This window comes from Prionailurus viverrinus, unplaced genomic scaffold (assembly GCF_022837055.1).
Source record: "Prionailurus viverrinus isolate Anna unplaced genomic scaffold, UM_Priviv_1.0 scaffold_45, whole genome shotgun sequence".
NCBI lineage: Eukaryota > Metazoa > Chordata > Mammalia > Carnivora > Felidae > Prionailurus > Prionailurus viverrinus.
This window is the reverse complement of record NW_025927610.1, coordinates 2,363,161-2,384,829: the sequence shown is the minus strand read 5'-3', so window position 1 is coordinate 2,384,829 and position 21,669 is coordinate 2,363,161. Positions and strand designations below refer to the sequence as shown.

The 21,669-nt window shown below is 53.1% G+C and overlaps 2 protein-coding genes across 4 annotated transcripts in view; both read left to right on the top strand.

The window, feature by feature from the left end:
* Positions 1 to 4,141, top strand: part of CFAP99 (cilia and flagella associated protein 99) — a 42,626-nt gene extending 38,485 nt beyond the window's left edge. The window contains exons 13-16 of the mRNA XM_047847344.1: positions 72 to 223; positions 1,071 to 1,276; positions 2,912 to 3,074; positions 3,210 to 4,141. Coding sequence (XP_047703300.1) covers positions 72 to 223; positions 1,071 to 1,276; positions 2,912 to 3,074; positions 3,210 to 3,326 — 638 coding nt within the window. The 3' untranslated portion in view covers positions 3,327 to 4,141. The remainder of the gene's footprint in view (positions 1 to 71; positions 224 to 1,070; positions 1,277 to 2,911; positions 3,075 to 3,209) is intronic.
* Positions 4,142 to 9,315: 5,174 nt separating this feature from the next.
* RNF4 (ring finger protein 4) overlaps positions 9,316 to 21,669 on the top strand; it is a 30,993-nt gene continuing 18,639 nt past the window's right edge. For 2 of the 3 annotated variants that reach the window (XM_047847238.1, XM_047847236.1), the window contains exon 1: positions 9,316 to 9,472. The gene's annotated coding sequence lies outside the window, so the exon portion shown is untranslated. Of the gene's footprint in view, positions 9,473 to 10,390; positions 10,538 to 21,669 lie in introns of those variants that run through there. The other variant, XM_047847237.1, reaches the window with a different exon arrangement.

Here is a 21,669-nt window from a genome sequence, read left to right as displayed (position 1 = left end):
AGTGCCCTGGAGGGAAGGCCGGGGTTGGGCAGGGCACCCTGCGGCCCCTCAGCACCCCCTTGCCCCTCAAGTCCAGGAGGTGATAGAGGAGAGCCGGGAGCTGCTGCAGCGCAGCGCAGAGGCCGCGGAGGAGGAGCAGAAGCGGCGCCGTGAGCTTATCTCTCAGCTGCGAGCCCTGGAGACACAGCCGGTGCGCCAGGGCAAGCTCGTGGACCTGACCCAGGTGAGGACCCGGCCCCACTGGGGGAAGCCTCCCCACGTCTTGCTGTGCCTGGCGTGGCCACGGGAGACCACGTTCAGCATGCCCACCGGGACCAAGGGAGGTCTGGCACCACCCGGGATCCAGCCGGCACGAGTGGCGTGCTCCACCATGGACGCCGCACCTGCCCTGCCGGAGGCCCGGGATCGGCCCAAGAGTTCACAGTCAAGTCAGGGAGACCTCTGTGACCTCTGGGGACAGGAGGCCAGGGCTCCTGGGAGTGGGCCAGGTGGCCTTCATGTTGAAGGAGGTCCCGGGACCCCCCCCCAGGCCCAGGTGGGAAGGGCAGTGTAGGGAGAGCGCAGGTGTGCAAAGGCCAGATGAGTGGAGGCTGAGAGGAGAGAGCAGGTGCCTGGAGCCCCGTGTGAGCGGCACCCTGAGAGGCCAGGCTGGCATCTGCTGAGGTGGGAGCAGGCCTGCAGGGCCCCGGGAGCTGGTGTGGGAGCCTGGCCTGATCCCAGGGGATGTAGGAAGTTCACAGGGCTTTCTGCACAGGCCCCCCGGGTCCTGACTCAGGGAGACAGGGCTGAGTTCCATTTGGGCCCTACCTCAGTAGAGGGGCCTACAGGGCACCCAGCTGACATGTGCGGTCCCTGGAGGGAGGCCAAGGCTGGGGAGGCCCAATGGCAGGGATGCTGCACAGGTGCTACTGAGCAGGAAAGGCAGTCGCCCGGGCCCAGGGGCCAGACCGATGGAACTTGGGGGAGGGGCACCAGCGCTGGCGCAGAGGACAGCTCAAGCCATGGCAGGTGGCCGTGCGGGCTGGGTGTGGGCCTGACGCCCAGCTGCAGGCCTCCCCATCACTCTGCAGATCCCTGGGTATGGCCTGGAAGGGGAGATGTCTGTGGTGGAGCTTCGCGAGCGGCTGGCCCTGCTCAAGGAGACCCGGAGGCGCGAGGAGGAAGAGAAGCGAGACCAGATTATCCAGGGCAAGCGCGCCAGAAGCCAGGAACTGCAGAACGTGGTGGAACAGATCTCGCTGTGCCGCGCGGCCATGGGGAGGTCTGCAGCCTTGAGGTCAGTACCAGTGGCCCCAAGGGGCAGGCGACTGAGGCAGGAGCAAGGAGCGAGCCTGCCTTTGTGACCTCCCGGGTGGGTTCTACAACTACGTTCCACCCTTCTGCCCAGGCCATCCCCTTGCAGTAACTTCTCCCACCTCTACTATCTTATTAGCTAATCTTCAGACATACAAAAACGGCAGCAAAAATCATGCAACGATGGCCTGGATGCAGAATGATGGCATGTAGCTCATGAGCATGACCTTTGCCGTGTGTTTCATCTAGCTAGCTACTTACTCTGTCCCTGCAGAACCATCTGGAAGGAGCTGCAGGATTCAGACACTTCACTCCTAAACACTCCGGTGTGCGTCTTCTGAAAAAAACATTGTCCTGCATAACCACAGCATACGGACACAACGAGAAAATTAACATCATCTCAACATCCTGTCCGTATTCATGTTTCTCCAGCATCCCAAGACTGTTCACTATAACTTTTTAAAAATTTTTTAAAGTTTATTTTGAGAGAGAGAGTGTGTGCATGCACGCGTGCGAGTGAGGTGGAGGCAGAGAGGGGAGAGAGAATCCCAAGCAGCGCCTGACGTGGGGCTCGAACTCACAAACTGTGAGATCATTGACCAGAGCTAAACCCAAGAGTCGATACAGTCGATGGTCACAAAACTCATCACTATTGGGGTGCCTGGGTGGCTCACTCAATTGAGTGTCTGACTTGATTTTGGTTCGTGTTGTGATCCCTGGGGGTTGGGATCAAGCCCCGTGTCAGGTTCTAGGCTGAGCATGCAGCCTGTTTGGGATTCTCTCTCCCTCTCTCTCTCCCTCTCTCTCTCTCTCTCTCTCTCTGTCTCCCTCTGCCCCTCTCCATGGCTCAAGCACTCTCTTTCTCTTAAAAAAAAAAAAATCCATCACTATGGATCCTGAGTGACTGCTGCTCTGGTTACAATTTGAGGAGGTCCTGTGACAGCTGTAGGGTAGGGGCTGCCCAGCTACAGCTGGCTGGCCACTCAGCAGGTGTGGTCCCTAAGGTGGCATGTGCCGGGGACGTCTCACCACTTCCGGCTGCTAGACTCAGCCTGATAGACCACACCCACAGTCTGGTTGGCGTTGGGGAGCCTCCAAGGGTCCAAATCCACTAACAAAGCTCCTGGAGCTCTCTGCGTGTAGCCAGACCTCCTGGCATGAATCCACCAGGACCATTTTAGTGCACAGTCTGACTGGAGCCAGCCAAGCAGGGATGGTGGCCGAGCATGTGAACAGCACCTCCACATGCCCTGATGCTGTGAAGTGCCCCTAAACCAAAGCCAACGGGGAACAATCTGTATAATGAGGTCTCATTCTGGAAGGAAGAATGACCTAGTATGATAGAGATTTGCAAAGATATTAGCGGCTACCTCTAGGCAAGAGAGTGGCAAGGAGGCACAAGATAAAAGAGGGTTTTCACTTTTTTGTTCCAAATACCTACGTAGCCAATATACATGAGATACATTTTTGAAACGTCAAGTACAAAGGGCAAGAAGGTAGAGGCGCTGGGGGGACGTCACCCCAGAGGTCCTTGGAGAGCCTCTCCACCCCGCACCTAAAACACCCCCATTGACCTGTGGTCGGGGCCCCTCCTAAGCCCGCCCTGTCCACCGCCCAGGTGGGAGGAGAGGAAAGCTCGGTCCGCGGCCCCGGCGGCGCCCTCCCAGGACGAGCGCGTGCTCGAGCTGCAGCGCAAGGTCGAGGAGAAGGCGGCCGAGCGCCAAAGGCAGGCGGCCCTGCTGCGGATACCGGCGCCGCGGGCCGCGCATCGCAAGCCACGGGTGAGTCCCGGGAGCGGGCGGGGAGGCTGGGGGCGCGGCTGGGGGGCGGCTTGGCGACGCGCGGGCGGGGGCGGGGGGGGTATCGGTGGGCGGCGGCCCCGGCCCGCGCAGACAGCCCTGGGCGCCCGCCCGCAGGCGCAGCTGGAGGCGCAGCACTGGCTGGAGCTGGAGCAGAGCCGGGAGCGCCGGCTGCGGGCGCTGCAGCGGAGCGGCTCGGTCTGCGGGCACGCGCGCCGCCTGGAGGCCGCCTGAGCCCGGGAGGGCGCGCCCCCGGGAGCCCCGCGAATCCCGCCCGAATAAAGCGTGCGGCCGGCGGTGTGCGCCTCCTCTTCCTGCGCCGCGCGCCCCCTCCACTCCTTCTTCCTGCTCCGCGCCCTAACCTGCGCCGGAGTCCACTTGCCCCAGATCAGGGTTGCCAGATAAAATGCAAGACGCCCAGTTATTGCGTAGGACAAACTCTCAAAGTGTCCGTTCTTTATCTGCAATTCAAATTTATCTGGCTGTCCTGTATTTTCTGTGCAAAATCTGACCACCCTTGCCTTAGATCCTAGCCCTTCCCTAGCGCCCAGGGCAAGCCCCTCCCCTTTGTGGAGCTCCCAGAGCCACCTCTGCACGTGAAAACTTGGAATTCCCACTCTGCCTGGAGTCCGGTGGCTTAACTTGTGTGGTTGCACGTGTGCATTTGGTTGGAGAAGTGGCTGGAATGCTTGAGCCACTGGGAAATGGCCTGTCTCATAATTTGTCTCAAGCAAACCTCATTGCCGCCCTGGGGGGAGGGGACCCACGGGGATCCAGGAACTGTCCCCTACCTCCCATTCTGCTGATGAGGCCAGCAGTGCTCGAAGAGGTCAAGTAACCAGCCCCAAAAGCCTTGACCCACAGCTAAGTCTGTGTGACTTTAGAGCACCACCCAGCGAGCCACTGACATCCGCCCACACCAGGACACATCCATTCTCTTGGTTCCTCTGGATCCAGTGCCAGACTGGAGAGGGCACGGCCTTGAGGACAGGCTGGCCGAGTGACAGCCTGCTGGTGAAATGCAGAATCATGAAAAAAGCACAATGTGCTGCGGCCCCAGGAAGGACAGAGAATGGGGGGGGGGGGGGGGGGAGTGGTCAGGGAGGGGCTGGGAACAGCCAGGTAGATAGATGTCCAAGAGAGAGTCTCCTCAAACCTGACATCCTCCCGGACCCCAGCACACATTCAGACCAGGAGGATGGGCACATTGAAGTGACAAGAACAGACACCAGAGTTCTCCCTGAATATTCTGAACTATCAGAACCCCAGGACTTTCTTTCCCATGTTGGTAAGAGAAACTTCCCACCTCCCTGTCAAAAAAGCTGAGGGGTGGGGGTGCCTGGGTGGCTCAGTCGGTTGAGCGTTCGACTTCAGCTCAGGTCACAATCTCACTGTTGGTGAGTTGGAGCCCCGGGTCGGGCTCTGTGCTGACAGCTCGGGGCCTGGAGCCTGCTTTGGATTCTGTGTCTTCCTCTCTGCTCCTCCCCTGCTCACACTCTGTCTCTCTCTCTCTCAAAAATAAATAAAGATTAAAAAAAATTTTTTTTTAAGCTGAGGGGCAGAATAAATTTCATTTGAAGAGATAAACACGACATTTCTCCTATCCTGTGTGATGTGTTATTCAAACCCATTTCTACGACCTGTCCAGAGAGTCCCTCAGGAGCTCCGAGAGTTTCAAAGGATGAATTATTAGGTCTCATCTGGCAGTCCACAGGTAGGGTGGCCTTCAGGATGTGCCTGATGCAGGAGTTCTGTCTCCAGGCTGGGAGCGGCTCCAGCCTCACAACATCCAGAGGAAGAAGGGTCATTATCTCTCCCTGGTGGCCAGCTCAGGAGGGTTCTCTGTCCTTGAAGCCTTGTGCGAACATCTGCTCCAGTCTCACTGGCCTCAATCGAACATGCTCTACCGACCCAGATCCCAGGGTGGCGGAAGGTCCGTATGGGTGCCCAGAGCAGGCACCGTGGCAGGAGGGGAGGATAGCCCTTCACACCTCTCAGATGGGCTCCTGGAGCAGAGGGAAGAGGTGCTAGCCCAACACATTTGTGGTGCTGTTGGCAGCGATGCTGGTGGGCAGTCCACACCAAGGTCCTTACCTGCCCTCTGGGACCAGGCAGCAGCTCAGAGCTGCCTTGAGAGTACATGGGACTCCTGCCCCATACAAACCCAGGTGGGAACAGGCCTTGGGCCATCCCGAGTTTGTAGCCTGAGGGCAGGCCTCGGGTCATGGATTAAAGGCAAAATGTCTCCAGTCTCCAGGTTCCTTGCCTTGTGACCTCCCATCAGGAGGCACTCTGTGTCCCTCAGCACCTGAGTCTGGGCTGACTCACTTTGGCCTGTAGGGTGCCAGCTTTGAGGCTGGGCCTCCTGTGGTGTCCGAGCTCCCTCCTGTTCTCTTGGAACCCTGCCCAGCCCCGTTGTGAGCATGTCCGGGGTGGCCTGCTGGGATGAGACACTACATGAGGACAGCCACTTGTCGCAGCGGAAGCCCTCCCCACCCGTCCTGCAAACCAGCAAACCAGCAGAACCCGACATGTGAGGCCAGCCAGAACCGGAACACTCCCCCTGCCCCCACTAACTTGTAGCTTCCTTGGCAACAACGGATGCCTATTTGTTCAAAGCACTGAGCTTTGAGGTTTGTTCAGAAACAACAGCTGTCTGGCCGACCCTCCAGAGATGATGGCCTTTGTTTACCGAGGCCTCCCCTACCTGCGTGAGCTCTTTTGAGAGAGAACCAAACTGCCCCTGGAAAGAGGACCAGCCAGGAGAGATCAGGTCCAGCTGATGCTGAGAAAGCACTCTGTGGACCACCCAGGGAATTCACATCCTGCTTCAGTGTAATTTCTGCATAAGTACAGCCAGAAGACCCTCACTGACAGTACCTGAAACTCACTTGGGCTGGGGTTCTTTTGAGATAGTTAACGAGCAGATTCTCAGACCTCATCCACGGGGATTTGGCTGGTCTGATGCCCAGGAATCTACATTTAGCTGTGTGGCACTTGGAAACAATAAGGTCCCAGTCTCTTCTCTAAGCTGGAAATATTCAGGGCCACAGGCATTATCTGTGAGGGAGCCAGGGATGTCCACACCACAAGTTCAGTGCCAAGTGATGTTTGCAGAGAACTTGAAGGCAGCTCCTGAGCATGAAAAGTGGTATTTGTTGTAACTTTGTTTTTCAATATCACATCATTTATTTTTCACTAACTTCAAATTTTATTTCGATTTTTTTTTAGGTAGGCTCTGCACCCAGCATGCAGCCAAACACGGGGCTTGAACTGATGACTCTGAGATCAAGACCTGAACTGAGATCAAGAGTCAGACTCTTGATGGTTCAGTCGGTTGAGTGTCTAACTTGATTTTGGCTTGGGTCATGATCCCAGGGTAGTGGGATCAAGCTCTATATCAGGCTCCACACTGAAAGCCTGCTTAAGACTCTTGCTCTCTCCCTCTGCCCCTCTTCCCCAATTGCACTCTCTTTCTCTCTAAAGTAAAACATAATAAAAAAATTAAAAAAAAATTTTTTTTTTTAACGTTTATTTATTTTTGGGACAGAGAGAGACAGAGCATGAACGGGGGAGGGGCAGAGAGAGAGGGAGACACAGAATCGGAAACAGGCTCCAGGCTCTGAGCCATCAGCCCAGAGCCCGACGCGGGGCTCGAACTCACGGACCGCGAGATCGTGACCTGGCTGAAGTCGGACGCTTAACCGACTGCGTCACCCAGGCGCCCCAAAACATAATAAAAATTTAAAGAGTCAAGATGTTTAACCAACTGAGTCAGCCAGGCGCCCCAACTTTTTTTAAGTAGGCTCCACGTTCAGTGTGGGGTTCAAACTCATCGCCTTGAGATCAAGAGTCACATGTTCTACAACCCAGCCAGACAGATGCTCCCAGCATCACACTACCTGATGTATTAAAGTTACAAATAGAAAACCCAATCTATTCTTTAGGCTGTGAAATTCAAGTTACTAATCTTATCTATAAATCTATAACTATCATTTTGATTAGCTGTGTATGGTTGGTTCCACTCCTGTAACATTTTAAATTACATTTTAACGTGCAGAATCTAAACTTCTTTTTTTAGCATTTCCGTTGTCTGCCTTATCAATTATTTAAAAATTCTGAGGGCGCCTAGGTGGCGCAGTCGGTTAAGCGTCCGACTTCAGCCAGGTCACGATCTCGTGGTCCATGAGTTCGAGCCCCGCGTCGGGCTCTGGGCTGACGGCTCAGAGCCTGGAGCCTGTTTCTGATTCTGTGTCTCCCTCTCTCTCTGCCCCTCCCCTGTTCATGCTCTGTCTCTCTCTGTCCCAAAAATAAATAAACGTTGGGAAAAAAAAATTTTTTTTTTTTTTAAATAAAAATTCTGGGGCACCTGGGTGGCTCAGTTGGTTAAGCGTCCAACTTCAGCTCAGGTCATGATCTCACGGTTCGTTGTTGGAGCACCACATCAGCCTCCATGCAGACAGTACAGAGACTGCGTTGGATCCTCTGCCCCCCTCTCTCGCTGCCCCTCCCCCACTCGTGTGGGTGCTCTCAAAAATAAATAGTAAAAACATTAAAGAAGTATAAAAATTCCTAAAGATACATTAAGGTCTCATTTATCTTAAATTTGTAAATTTCCTTTAGTATTCCAATTATGATCACAAACTAAAGTCTTGTACCTTCCAACTTAGAATCACTATCAAAATCAATATGTTTCAAACTCAACATGTTTCACACAGAATCAGACTTATTGGATACCCTACCATACCAAATTCCTTTACAATTACATGAGTATCAAACAACAGAGATTGTTTGTAAACTCAACACAAAACCATTAATGCTCTGGCTTTGATCTGCCTAATTTCCATACATGACTCAATCTTCCGGGGAGAAGACCCCCTCCTACTAAACTGTCCATCCCAGGCATTTGGAGTGACATCCTCATTGCCTGAGGGTGTCCAGGGACCACCCGTGATGGCCATGACCTGATCTGGGTACTCTCAGAACAGGAGGGACAAGCTAGGCTTTCTATTGCCAAATCCATGTCCAAGTGCAGTTCTGGAAGCTGAAGTCGAGGAATCCACCACCGGCTTTTCACTCCGGGTTCTGATCTGCAGCCCCTCTCAGGGCCTGGCATGCACCTGTGCTGGTCTGTGTGGAGCCCTTCAACCGTCCACCTTCTTCCTGTGAGGCAGATACTGTACAGTGACTATTCCCGTGTAACAGGTGAGGGGTCTGAAACGTGCTTAAAACAACGGAGCACTCAAACTCAGACTCGGGCAGTAAGGGTCTAGAGCCTGTATTCTTAACCCCCCCGAGTTGCACCAGACGCCCCGGGGGGGAGCTCCAGGCCTCTGCCTGGGCCCTGGCCCCTTTGGGGGCCAGAGTGCTCCTCTGGGGGTGCAGTCCTTCCTTTCCTCGCACCCATTGCCCTCGGGATAATCCAGACTCAACCTGGCATCTGGGTCCTCCACAGTCTGACTCTTGCCTACCCCCCCACCCCCCACCCCCGACTCCCCACCTCTGCTCCTCGCACAAAGGGTAGCCTGCAGTCTCCTGGACATGTCAGCCTCTCTCTCCCCACCCAGGCTACCTCTTCTGAGAACTCTCTCCTTCCTTCTAGTCCTTTCAGTTCCCAGCTCCGAGGTCGCTTCCTCCAGGGGGCCCTCCCAGACGTCCTGGTTCAGCGCCTCCTCCGGGTTCCCGCAAAGGGGCCAGGCTGTGCTTCCTTCCAGTTTTCACTGCCAGCCTAGTAAACAGTCCGGGAACACTGGGACCAGACGCTGGCCCACGACCTGGCACGTCGGGTCGCGAGGGCCCTGGAGTTCCTGCAGATTCAGGCCCGGGTTTGGGCCAATAGTAGAGAGCTCGGGCGCGTTCACAGGAGAGAGAACTGAGGCCCGAAGCGGGGTGGGAGTGGGCCCGGTACGCGGGCCGCGGGCCGGCTGGCCTGGAATAACGCCCAGCTCCGCTCCGCTCCGTCCGCCGGCCGCATCCGCCCCGTATCAGAGGGCCCGGAACCGGCCGCCGCTCTGCAAACCACAACTCCCGAGAGGCCTTGCGCACCGAGGGGGCGCAGATCGCCTCTCTCGCGGGAAGGCGGGAGCTTGAGCTCGCGAGCGCGGGCGGAGCCGGAAAGAAGCGCTTTTCAAAGCGGTAATAGATGGTTTTCTTATCCAATAGAATTGAAAACGTACCTCCTGCACCGGTAGACCACGGGAGTACGAGGAGCGGCGGCCAATGGGGACGCCCCGGGGGTGGAGCCGAGGCCTCCGGAGCGGAAGTGGATCGCTGCTGAGGCGGCGGCGTCTTGCTGGAGGGTTTCTCCTCCGTGGTTTCCGGAGGTGCTTCTTCGCTGGACTGCGTCGGCGTTGGCTGCTGCCGGGCCAGACCCGCTCCAGGTAAGCCTGGCTTCACGGAGAGGGGGCGGCCAGCCAGAGCCGGGCGGGTGTGGGGTTCGGACGGCTTCGCGGCCTGCAGAGGCCTCGGCGCGGCGGCCCTCCGGAGCGCAGCCAACCCCCCTCGGGCCGGACGCCCGGCCGGGCCTCCCCCGAGCCCGCGAGCCCGCCCAGCTGTCCGCGTGGCTGCGTGAGCCCGGAGCGGCGCAGGCGACGGACGTACGAACGCCTCGCTGAGGGCCTCCGCCGCCCCGGCGGGCTGCGGTCCCAGCGTTTAGTTGTAGCGCAGCTGGAGAAACCGAGGCTGGGGTGGGGGGCGGACGCGCCCAAGGTCACTCGGGGAGGCGGACCGGGCGGCAAGGGCCGTTCAGGGGAGGCCCCGGCCAGCTTTTTGTTCCCCGCTGACGCCGCCTCCTTTGTGTGCTCGCGCCGCCGCCCCGCCATCGTGGGCCTGCCAGTCCTCCCGGGCCGCGTGGCGGAGCCTGCTCGGCCTCGTGGGGCTGGGGGCGGCGGGGGCTGGGCTCGGGAGCGCCCACCTGGGGCTGAGCTCCGTGGGTCCTCAGCTTCCGGTCGCTGGGGACCGCTCGTGCGCTGAAGCCCGCGGCCGGCCCCGCCCCTCGGGCGCCTGCACCCCCACGCGCATCCCCGGCGCGCTGGTGGCCCGGGGGCCTGGAGAGTAATCCGGGTCGCGGTGAGGCTTGAGACCCGAAACGCGGTACTCCCTGTACTCCGCTTTCCACCCTTTGACCCGTCCGGGGAGAAGCCTGGACTTTACCGCAGTAGTCGTTTGGGGGAGGTTTTGGCTTTTGTCTTACTCTAGTCCGTCCCCATCCACATTCACAGGCGTGCCTTCGTTCTGCTTCAAGTTCTCGCAGCCCGATGTAGGGTCTCGGCTCTGCAGCCCTGCGCTCTGCTTCGGCTGCCGGAGTGTTGGGGAGGCTGAGGCGGTCTGCCCAAGGTCGTACAGTCGGCGAACTAGTTGACGGCAGAGCTGGTCTGGCTGGAACCTCGTTTTCCTGGCTGCAGGACTGGCCTTTGAGTTCAGTGACTAGGAGTTTGGGGACCACGGTAATGACGGACAGAGACGCCGAAGGGAATCGTTTTGGTTTTTGGGGGGTGTGTTTTTTTAATGGGTAGGGAGGCATAGTGGGTTCAGTGTTATCTACGAGCTTGAGGTGAAATGGGAACATTCAAGTAGAAAGATGTGTTGCTGGTTTTTGCATTGCCTGAACTTGAGTTTCCGAATCAGATTTAAAAATCTTACTTGAATGCGGTGTTTATCAATCTTTTTTTACAGTGAACTCCCCCCTTTTATATATTGTCTTCCGAATTGATCTCCACGAAATGTTAATGCTTTTTACATAGCGTACGTCTTTTTATGTACTGTATGTGTATCTTATGCTTTACATAAAAAGAGTGAGTTTTTTCACCCCGTTTGAGAATGTGTACTTTAAAATTCTAAGCACACCTTTGAGGTCTCCCGTGTGCCAGGCTTTCTGCTCGGGGGTACAGCCCCTTGAGGGAATGAGAGGAATTCTCTGAGGTGGAAATACAGATTGTACGAGAGACGGGACTGGAGGTAGAAGCAGGAACCGGCTCGCAAAAGGTTTTTGGTGTGCCCCAAGTTAAGGAATTCAGAATTTATGTTAAGACCAAGTGGGAAGAATTACCAGATTAAGTCCTAAGCAGGGAAGTAATATGGCTGTATTTGCATTTTAGAAAAATCACTGTGCTGTGAGAAGGATGGCTTAGAAAGGGCGGTGAGACTGCTGGCCTCTGGACCAGCCAGGACGAGAGAAGGGTAGCTTGCTTGGACCAGGGTAGGGACTGGGAACCAAGCTTGGTGCCCAGGATTGCCAGTTGTGGCAATTCTTCGCTGGCTCTTTACCTAAAAAGCTGTTGCAAAGCTCATGTCCAGTAGTTTATACTCCCACCAATTTCTGGAAAAGATTTGAGGTGCTACTCAGCGCAAATACATACACAAGGTGATTGGTTTTTGTGCTGTATAAAAATGACTTTGTGAGTTCTTTGTGCATATGTTGTCAGTGTGTAATTTTGAAATGATTTACCCCCATCTTTTACTGTCCTCAGATTAGGACTCTTTGAAGGGTAAGGTTGCTTCCGTAGATATAATGGGGCTGACTCCTGTTTATTATTAAGATATAATTCACATGTACGTTCTTCTAACTCATCTTTCCTAAACAGCTTGTTTCTCAGCAGGGCTTTGGGAATTGTAGAGCAAAGCATTTTAAGGTTTCCTCTCAGAAGGAAGGCCCGGAGCACAGATACTGCTGCATCCCAAGGTCAGAGTTCAAGTGTGATGAGAAAACACGTGAGGTTAGGTGGGAGAAAGCTACTACAGAATTTCCTTTGGAAAGGTTTTGGGCATAAATAAAAACTGTTAAGTTTAAAAAAAATTTTTTTTTTCAACGTTTATTTATTTTTGGGACAGAGAGAGACAGAGCATGAACAGGGGAGGGGCAGAGAGAGAGGGAGACAAGAATCGGAAACAGGCTCCAGGCTCTGAGCCATCAGCCCAGAGCCCGACGTGGGGCTCGAACTCACGGACCGCGAGATCGTGACCTGGCTGAAGTCGGACGCTTAACCGACTGCGCCACCCAGGCGCCCCAAGAACTGTTAAGTTTATTATTCATACTGTGCCACGCAGGATAGGTAAAGCCTAAAAGTGTTTCAAAATAAGTATTATCAGTAGCTTGCTTGCATAAAAGAGAAATTGTGAGCCTGAGGTTTCCCTGGAGTATTTTTTTTAAATTATGTTTATTTTATTTTTTTAGTGATTTGTACACCCAACATGAGGCTCGAACCCATGAACCTGAGATCCTTTTCTAGCCATTATGTTTGTAGAGATGTTCTTTCCTTTTTTCCCATGATGGTGGTGTGTTTTTGAGTCTTTGTTTCCCGATGGTGACTATATTTAAAAAAAAAAAATTTTTTTAGTGTTTATTTATGGTTGAGAGAGAGTGTGAGCAGGGGCAGGGGGAGGCAGAGAGAGGGAGACACAGAATCTAAAGCAGGCTCCAGGCTCTGAGCTGTCAGCACAGAGCTAACATGGGGCTGGAACCCATAAACCGTGAAACCATAACCTGAGCCGAAGTCAGACACTTAGTCTACTGAGCCACTTAGACACCCCTGCTGATATATTTTTACTTGCAGTGTAAGACTCCATTTCTGCCATTTCAAAAATGCAGCCTCTTTTCACCTCAAAGGCATTCTCTCTCAGGCATGTAGTGAGCTTGATAGTTTATTTCAGTGGAAGAAAGTCACAGTTTATTTCATCAGCATGTTTATGGTAAGAGAAGGGGACAGTAAGTATTGGACTTGGAATCAGATTGAGCATGTCGAGTGCAGGAGAAGAAGCGGTTAGATTAGGACCACGAGCATGGATCATATTATGGTCCTGCTGAACGGAAGAGCCTGCAGCAGGTGACTGACAGCCTGGGTACCAGAGCCAAGTACAGCCACTTGTGCTTTGAACACTTGTTTGGAAGCGTGATTAGTTCCATCCAACAGGATTGAAATCTCAGGGACCAGTCTGAACGTTACGGGATTCGAGTTGATGTGCGTAATTTCACCTGTGAGAGATACTAGATGAACACAGAAAATTGAACTGAGCTGAACCAAGTCACGCAGCCTGAAGATAGTACACTCTCCTCAAACATCTACTCAAACATCTTTCTCAGTGACTGTGTTATGAGCCACACCCTTGCACATCTCACGTTTAAAAAATTTCGCCCTACTTCCCAGTAACTCACTGTAAACCTTGTAAAGTACCATAGCTGTATATGTGCATTTCCCATTTAACGTGTACAGCTGTGCTACCGTTTTTGTTAGGTTCTTAACTTTTGTGTGCATGTGACACTGACAAGGTTTTTTTAGTTGTACCCTTAATTTCATTTTCCCCCCATAAGCTGTGCAGTTTTTTGTATTGTGTGGTATATTTTAGAAATACACACGTCTGTAACTTCAGATGAGGCCACAAAGGTTAGTGGTGAGTTGGGGAAGGGAGGTTGGCTCTGTGAAGGTGATGGATGTGATTGGGAATATTTGCAGTCTTCTTGGATCTTTTGGAGCCTGGTAGTTTTTTGGGTGTTTTGTGTTTTAAGCTACCATGTGAAGCCTTTTAACTTTCCCTGACCCCTTTTCCATCTATATTAGAGCATTGGATCTATTAGTTGGGTGCTTTGCTGTTCTAATGAAGCATCCCAGGTGCCACATTTGTCCTGGAGGCCAAGGACTGTTGACTTCCTATTTTACTTCCTAGGGAGAGTGTTGAAGGAGAGTTGAGGAGGGTCTGGATTAGGGCTTCCTCTGCTCATAAACCCAGGTTTATGGGATCCCACTACCAAGATTAGTGTCTCTCGAGGATTGAGTTTGGCTAGCTCTTTGGTGACAGCATGCATCCATTCATTAGCCAACCCACAGCTGCATCTGCCTTGAGTGGAAGGGAAGGACTTGTGCTGAGGAGCTCGCGGAGGAGAGGGGCAGTGCTATTTGAGACCAGCCCGCGTATGCAGTAAAGGAGTTCCCTCAGTGGGCACTGCTCCTCTGCTCCCTGCTACAGGTATAAGCCAAAGAATCAAATTTGTAAGCTTCTGACGATACCCCCGCCCCCCTTCAGGACCTGTACCTTAGCCCTTTTTTTAGTACTAGATTCGTTCCTCACACACCCTCTTCTCGACTGGATATTAGTTCAGGATTCAGTAGAAGCATCTAAGCCTTCTAGCTGGCTTTTTCTGGCAGGCTCTGTGTTCAGGCACCATCCACACAGGCCTAGCACGCCTGCCTCTGTGAGTTTCATGGCCACAGTGACCCTGATCCTGGGGAAAAATGGGAAGTTGTTGATGGCCTCAGCACCTGAGGTTGATACGCTCTATGGGCCTCTGGTATCTTTTCGACCTCGGGAAGGATAGATCCATAGATCCTTAGGTTTCTTTTTGTTGTTGTTTTTTTAAAGCTTATTTATTTATTTAGAGAGAGCATGTGTGTGAGCAGGGGAGGGGCAGAGAGAGAGAGAGAGAGAGAGAGAGAGGGAGAGAGAATCCCAACCAGGCTCCATCCACTGTACTATCCATGCAGGGCCCGACATAGGGCTTGATCTCATGAACCGTGAGCTCATGACCTGAGCTGAAATAAAGAAATGAGCCACCCAGGGGCCCCTTGGGTTTCCTTTGTTATGAACCCTTGCTCGTGGCCTCCGGGAATTGCCTTTATCTGCATCACCAGGCCACCATGGCCTGAAAGAAAACTGGGTTAGGGGTCATCAGTGGAGAAGCCACTTAGCTTCTCTTCTTTGCCGTCCCAGAGTAGTAACCCTTCTACAAAGGAGTTGGCTGGATGTGGTATTTTTTAATATCTTCCCAGCTGTGAATATCTTCCTGACCAATCACTGGTAACAACCTCATCAGCCATGGCTATCGGGGAATGAAGGTGTCCCCATGCCCAGGGGTTTCATCAACAGAAAGGTCAACCTAGTGTTTGTGGGGGAATTGTTCAAAATCCTGCAGGTAAAGCTATAGAAAAATTTGTAGGAACAGCTTGTTGGAGAAGAGGAGGAGCCACGGTCTACACTGGCTGTGTTTGGGTCCTAGGTGTGTCCTGGAGGTCCCAGGCCTGGATGGGAGAGGCGCAGGGTCCTGCTAGAGGCAAATTCCTTACAGATGTTTCTGGGGCTGTGTCCACCGCAGAGTGCCTCTGAGTGACGGACTAAACCCTGTCAAAGGGTCTAGAAAAAGAGTATTGTGTAAAGTTTATCTTTAATTTTTTTTGTTGTTGTGGTTAAATATATCTTTTATAATGTGAATTATTTGAACCACTTTCAGGTGTTCATTGGCATTAAGTACATCACGCTGTTGTGCAACCATCAACTGCCATCTGTCTGCAGAAGTTTCTCCTCTTTCCAGAGAGAAACTCATGTATTCATTAAATAGTAACTTCCTGTTCCCCCTCCCTCCCTTCCCTGGCAATCACCTTTCTACTTATTCTCTGTTGCTGAATTTGATGGCTCTCAGGGCCTCATAGAAGGGGAATTATACATTATTTGCCCTTTTGTGTCTTCTTTTACTGAGCATGCCTTCATTGTTCATTGGAGCCTGTGTCTGGATTTTATTTTGAAAGCTCAATAATCTCTTTATTGATGTTTCTTCATAGATTTTCAAAAAACTGAAGTTCACTCTTAATTTTGGATTTTTGCATCTGGAGGCTTGAATCACAAAAGTAGACCATCTCTATATCCAGACAGCTGTTCTTTTTTTCTTTTTGTCTAGTAGAAGCAAAAGGCTGTCCTTGAGGGGTCCTGTTAGGAGAAAAGGAAAGAAGTTCCCTTGGTGACATCACCAGGCAGGTGTGATGGTCCTTGGTGCTAATGCTCCTTTCAGGCCTCTGAGACTTTGATGATTGCTGGTGATGACTTCATCAGGGTAATAAAATACATTTGGAAAGAGCAGCTACTGTCTCTCCAAGCCTAGTGTGATGCTTTCTCTTTCTGTCACATCCTTTCATCTAACTCCTGCAAAACCCCCAGGGGAGACCAGTGGTCAAGGCCCCTAAGCCTCCTTTAGGAATAAATAACTGGGAGAGGTCTGCCCCATTACCTCTGTGCTGGCTTTTCAGCCTGCTCTAAGCCTAAGCAGGAGTGACTAGCTACATCCTGCCAAGCAAGTCTTTTCTGGAAATGAAATGACCCTCGAGATCATGACCTGACCAAAATTAAGAGGCAGACACTTAACCAGCCGAGGCGAATATTTTTCTTAAGTACTGAGGCCCAATTGCTGATGTGACAGTGTCATCAAGGTTCCATTTAAAAAATTGGGGGGGGGGGGTGCTCCTGGCTGACTCAGTGGGTAAAGCATGTGACTCTTGATCTCAGGGTCATGAGATCAAGCCCCACATTGGGGGTAGAGCTCGCTTACAAGCTTTGAGGGGCGCATGGGTGGCTTAGTCGGTTGAGTGTCCAACTTCAGCTCAGGTCATCTAACGGTTCATGGGTTTGAGCCCTGCATCGGCCTCTGTGCTGACAGCTCAGAGCCTGGAGCCTGCTTCAGATTCTGTGTCTCCCTCTCTTTGCCCCTTCCCTGCTCATGCTTTGTCTGTCTGTCTGTCTCTCTCTCTCTCAAAAATAAACATTAAACAAAATTAAAAAAAAAAAAAGCTTTGAAATGAAAGTTATTGGCAGGGTTTTTTTTTTGTTTTTTTTTACTTTTTTTGAGAGAGAGGGAGTCGGGGAAGGGCAGAGAGACAGGGAGACAATCCCAAGCAGGCTCCGGGCTGTCAGTGCTGGAACTCACAAACCATGAGATCATGACCTGAGCTGAAACCAAGAATCGGAGGCTTGACATACTGAGCCACCCAGGCGCCCCAGTTATTGGCAACTTTTAGTGCTCAGGCTCAGTCCCCCAAGAGGGCAGGCTGTGCTGGGCACTGGTATGTTGCCAATGGCCTTGGGTATTTTTTACATTCTTTACAAAATTACAAAAGCTGTTGGTTAGTACACAATGCTCTTTAAAACATTCTTGATTTTTAACACATGTTCCATACGTAGTTCTGCTTTTGGAATTCCATTTATGGAAATACTTAAAATAACACGGCAATGATATGTTTATGGTTTTAAAAGGGGAGATATGAAGTAGACAGTTGGTACTAGCCAGTACCCGATTAGTCACTGATAAATGGGTGTTTCCCTGATGAAATCCTGTAGGATTTGTGCTGCTTTCTCTCTGCTTGTACCACGCCAGCATAAAGAGGTTGCCCTGGCTGGCTCATTCATACCCACAGGAGACTGCGTGTGTGTCTCATAGCCATTTAGGAGTTTACAGTGAGAGCAGCTTGTAGTTGGCGCACAGAATGAGTGGCCCGATGCGCCTGCACATCGTCTCCCCGTAGAAAAATGCACAAGGAGCCACCGAAGAACCAAGATGGCCTGGCACTTGTGGCACCCGCCAGGAGAGTTAGGTCTCCGATGTCTGTGGGTAATTGTGCCAGCCTCTGCTGCCTGGTGGTATGAAGGAGGGCTCCCACACCCTGGGCTGCACAGAGCTGCTCATCCCTAGATCTCCCTTGGGCACCCTGTGGGCCTACACTTGGGTCTCTGGTGCACCCCTGGCCCGCCCCTCCTCTGTGGACTCTCCCTTTCTTGGCATGGGAGGACCAGGTCTGGTCTCACACTGACTGCTTCCTGCCTGCCTGGCTGTTTGTAGCCATTTTGTCTTTAGACGTATATCGGGTACGCGGTCACGTGTGTCACTCCCACTAGAATGGGGGGGGTGTCATTCTCTGAAGTGTCAGTGATGACTTCATGGGAAAAAAATGCATCTCTAATAAGGACAGAATGAGTAGAGCCTTCAGTCTGTACTGGCCTCGATAGCTCCCTCCCGTCAGGCTGTCCTGTCTCCCACCCACCACCTCCAAGCCACACAGCTTTCTTCTTGCCTGGGGATCTTAAGTCTCCTTACCTCCTCTCTGTCTGCTTCTGACTGGTTCAGCCTCCCACTGGCCCTCAGAGCACATGGGTGACAGGATCTTTAAATGCAGCTCTCTATGGAAAAGCCTCGGTTGTCCTGCCCTTGAGCTGTGGGTTAAGAGGCGAGTCATGATGGGTCCGTTCACCCTTGCTGTCTTCTGCCCTCTACAGCCACCCACACAGTCCCTGCCTGAGGCATTCTTCTCCCCTTCTGCACATCCGCCCCCGCCTGGTTTGTTTCTAGAGTAACTCCTGTCACTTTGGGCCTCCACTTGCTTGGTCACCGGTGAGCACCTTCCTGTCGCCTGGCCTGTTGACTGCTGCTTCCTCCCTGGAACACAGGCTTTGTCTGATGCCTCCGGCTTCTCTCCAAGCTTTGTTTCTGACTTTTTATTCTGCTTATAGGCTCTTGCTCTACCTGACTCCCTGTGTTTACAGGTTTAAACACAGTCTGAAACCTCTACCTCCACTCCAGTTATCTCTCCTGAGTTTTTTCAGCTGCCTTGGACCTTTCTACCTGGATATCCCACATCCAGCATTTCTGAAACTAAAACTGTGTACCGTCAACTCCTGTTTCTTTTCTCCCTTCCCTGGTTCAGTTTTATGGCCTCACTCCTGCCAAGTAACCAGCTACATCCCTTTGTATGTGTGGTCCTTACCCTCCTATCAGAGCTTTAGGAACTCCTGGCATCTGGCCTTCCTGGCCATGCCCAGTGTCATGCGCTACCCCCGTCTTGTCTTAGTGGCAGGGACACCATTAACCACTCCACTTTGCACAAGGGATCAGGCTGGGTACAGAGTAGACAGACAGTGTCCTGCCCTCACAGCACTTAGTCGAGTGAGGGCATGTGAATGACTTCACGGTCTGCCTTGGGAACCGAAGGACCGTGGGCCGTCTGCTGACTTGGGGTGCTGGTATTGTTGGAAGGACTTTGTTTCTGGATATAATGAATTCGAAAACCTGGAAAACATCATCCATTTTCCAGATTATTTCTAGAATCAAAGACACCTGGTTCTGGCATGGTATTTATTTAACAGTGTAGGTTCTGGTGTCACACTGTCCTGGTTTAAATCCAGGCTGCTGTTTGGTGGTTGTGGATTTGGGGCAGGTTGCTTAATCCCTGACCATCCTTAGCTCTCTCATGTGTAAAACAGTAACCTCAGGAGCACCTTCCCCCTTGTTGGGTGATGGGACCGTTACAGAAACTGTGTTTGGAAAGCACAGTGGTTTGCACACGTTAGAAGTAACGTCTGGGCTTCAGCTGTTGTTAGTCTCACTTTTATTCTGATGGCGTCTATCACCTGCAGGATCCAGAACACTTTGTAGGCTGTGGAGGCTACCTTCCTGTGAGCCCTGCCTTCCCCGTCCAGACAGTACACTTCCACACCTGCACTCTGGTCTGTTGGGTGCCCTCCGTTCTCTGGTGGATTTCCCGAAGGCCAGCCTTCCAACTCCCTATGCTCTCTGAACACTGTTCTTCCAAAAGAAGCGGAGAGATTGGAAATGAACTGCTGGGCTGGGGCTGTGGGAGGTGGTTTCAGAGAGTAGAGGGGGCGTGCAGGCCAAGGGGGTGGGGGTGCCTCTGGGGCAGCCCGTAGGACAGGTCTTGACCATCCTTGCAAGTCTAAAAAGTAACCAAGTGGGAGGCAAGAGGCTTAGGGAATAGCCCAGGTGCGGGCTTTACTTTATTTGCCGTCGCTCAGCAGGCAGATCTCCCTCCTTGCCTGTCAGTGACGTTTTTATCAAAGATTCTTCTCAATTCTGAGACCCACCATGACGTAGGTGACTTCCCCCCCAAACAGCTGCATCATGGTGTACCCCCGGACGTAAGCTCCTCCTCAGGATCTGAAACATACGCAGATGTGTTCGAATCCAGAAAGTGCGGCGGTCTTGTGAGTCCCTGGAGGCCATTGGGGCGCCTCCCCCTCTGCTCAGACCAGGAGGGCACTCTTCCTCCCAGCCAGAGCCTCTGCCCTGAACGCAATGTCAGCCGAGGTTTACCTTTACTGGGCCAGGTGTTGCTTTGGGAAGCGTGGGGGCCATCTGAGGGGGGGTGCCGTCAGGAGCGGTCATGCTGCGTGCCAGCTGCACGTCTCCCCGCAGAGTGACGGTGAGGACGCTACCCCTCTAGGCCAGCCGGGATCAGAGTGGATAATGAGGTGCCAGGGAGTTGGACGTGGGCAGATGCAGATCACCAGGTAGTAGAGAAAGGCTCAGCCGGCTGGGCAGTTCCTCCAACGGGGCTTCTGTTGAAAACACCCGGGGTGGGGTGGCTGCTGAGAAACCTCTGATCTGTCCTTGTCCTGTGTTTCTTTACACCTGGCTCGTATACCTCAGTTACACCTGAGCCGTCGCCAGTGCCAGCGTGCCCCCACCCCCCAGCGGGGAGCTGATGCCTGGGTCTGTTCGCTGCTGTGTTCCCAGGGCAGGGGCCATACTGACCATTGAGCGAGGTGGGGAGACGAGGTGTAGAGAGGGGCGGGGGGCGGCAGATGAGTCCCATTAGCCCCTGGGATCCTCGAACACCCGTTGCAGGAGGCGCTGCTCTGTTTCATAGTTAAACAGGGCACGAAGTTTGGTGCTTTGCCCAAGGTACGAGGGGGGCTTTGGAAGCACCTGACCAATCCAGGCTGCCTGGGTCTGCAGATGTGCTCCCCACTGCTGCAGCCAGCTGTGTGTCTTAGGAGGTGCTGATGGGAGACCTGTTAGGAGGTAGGACAGATTAGAGAGCGGTCGTGTGGTTCCCGCTGCCTCGGTGTTTCCACCTGCAAGGCCTTTTCCTCGTCCAGTCGTTCCTGTGGTGCGGCCTCTGAAGCAGCACCATTAGCACTGCCTCAGAACTTGGCAGGAATGCAAAATTTTGGGCCCCATCCCAGACCTGTTGAATCAGAGACTCTGGTTTCAGAAGCCTTCCGGGTGAGGCAGGGGCAGGCTCAAGTTTGAGGACCCCTGTCCTTGTCTGGACCACTCTGGCCCAGGGTGGGCCACCACAGAGCCTCCTCTTTGGTTGGATTCTCCCCGCGTCCCTCAGCCTTGCCCTGAGCTCAGGGCTTCCCCCACTAGAAGCTGGCTTTTTGCCCCCTTAAACCTTGATGACTCTTGGCCTCAGACTCCATGTTTTTGCTTCTCTTTGCTCCCTTGCCTCCCAGTGGAAGGGCCCTGAATGAAATCCTAGCAGCCTCTAGCAGCCCCTTCACTTGCTGTTTCTCTGCTTTTCCTGGAACCTCCCGCTTAGCTTCCCAGCCCACAGTTTCTTGGTTCTTCCCCATTCAGCTGCTGCCAACGACAGAAGTCTCAGCTAGGCATGCAGGATGAATCCCAGCAGGTGGCTCTCGTGTCCTAAACTATCAGCACCTCCAGAGGGCGACAGTGAAGTTGTGGAAAGGCTTCACTCTGGCCTCAGAAGCTCCGTGCCTTCCTGGGTGCAAGGCGTCCGTGAGGTCATGTGTGGTGGTTCTGATTCTCTTTCCTTTTCACAGCAGCCAGCACAGGACTCAGGAAGGGTTTCAGCAGCCAGAAAGGAGAGCAGGCAGTAGCACATGGGTCTGGTCTCAGACTTTGGCATGATGGAGCCCCCAGTACTCTATGAGGATGCTTGCTTCCTGGGCGCCTGGGGGCTCAATCCGTTAAGCATCAGGCTCTTGATTTCAGCTCAGGTCATGATCTCACGTGTCATGGGATCAGAACCCCGGGTCAGGCTCTGAGCTGACAGCACAGAGCCTG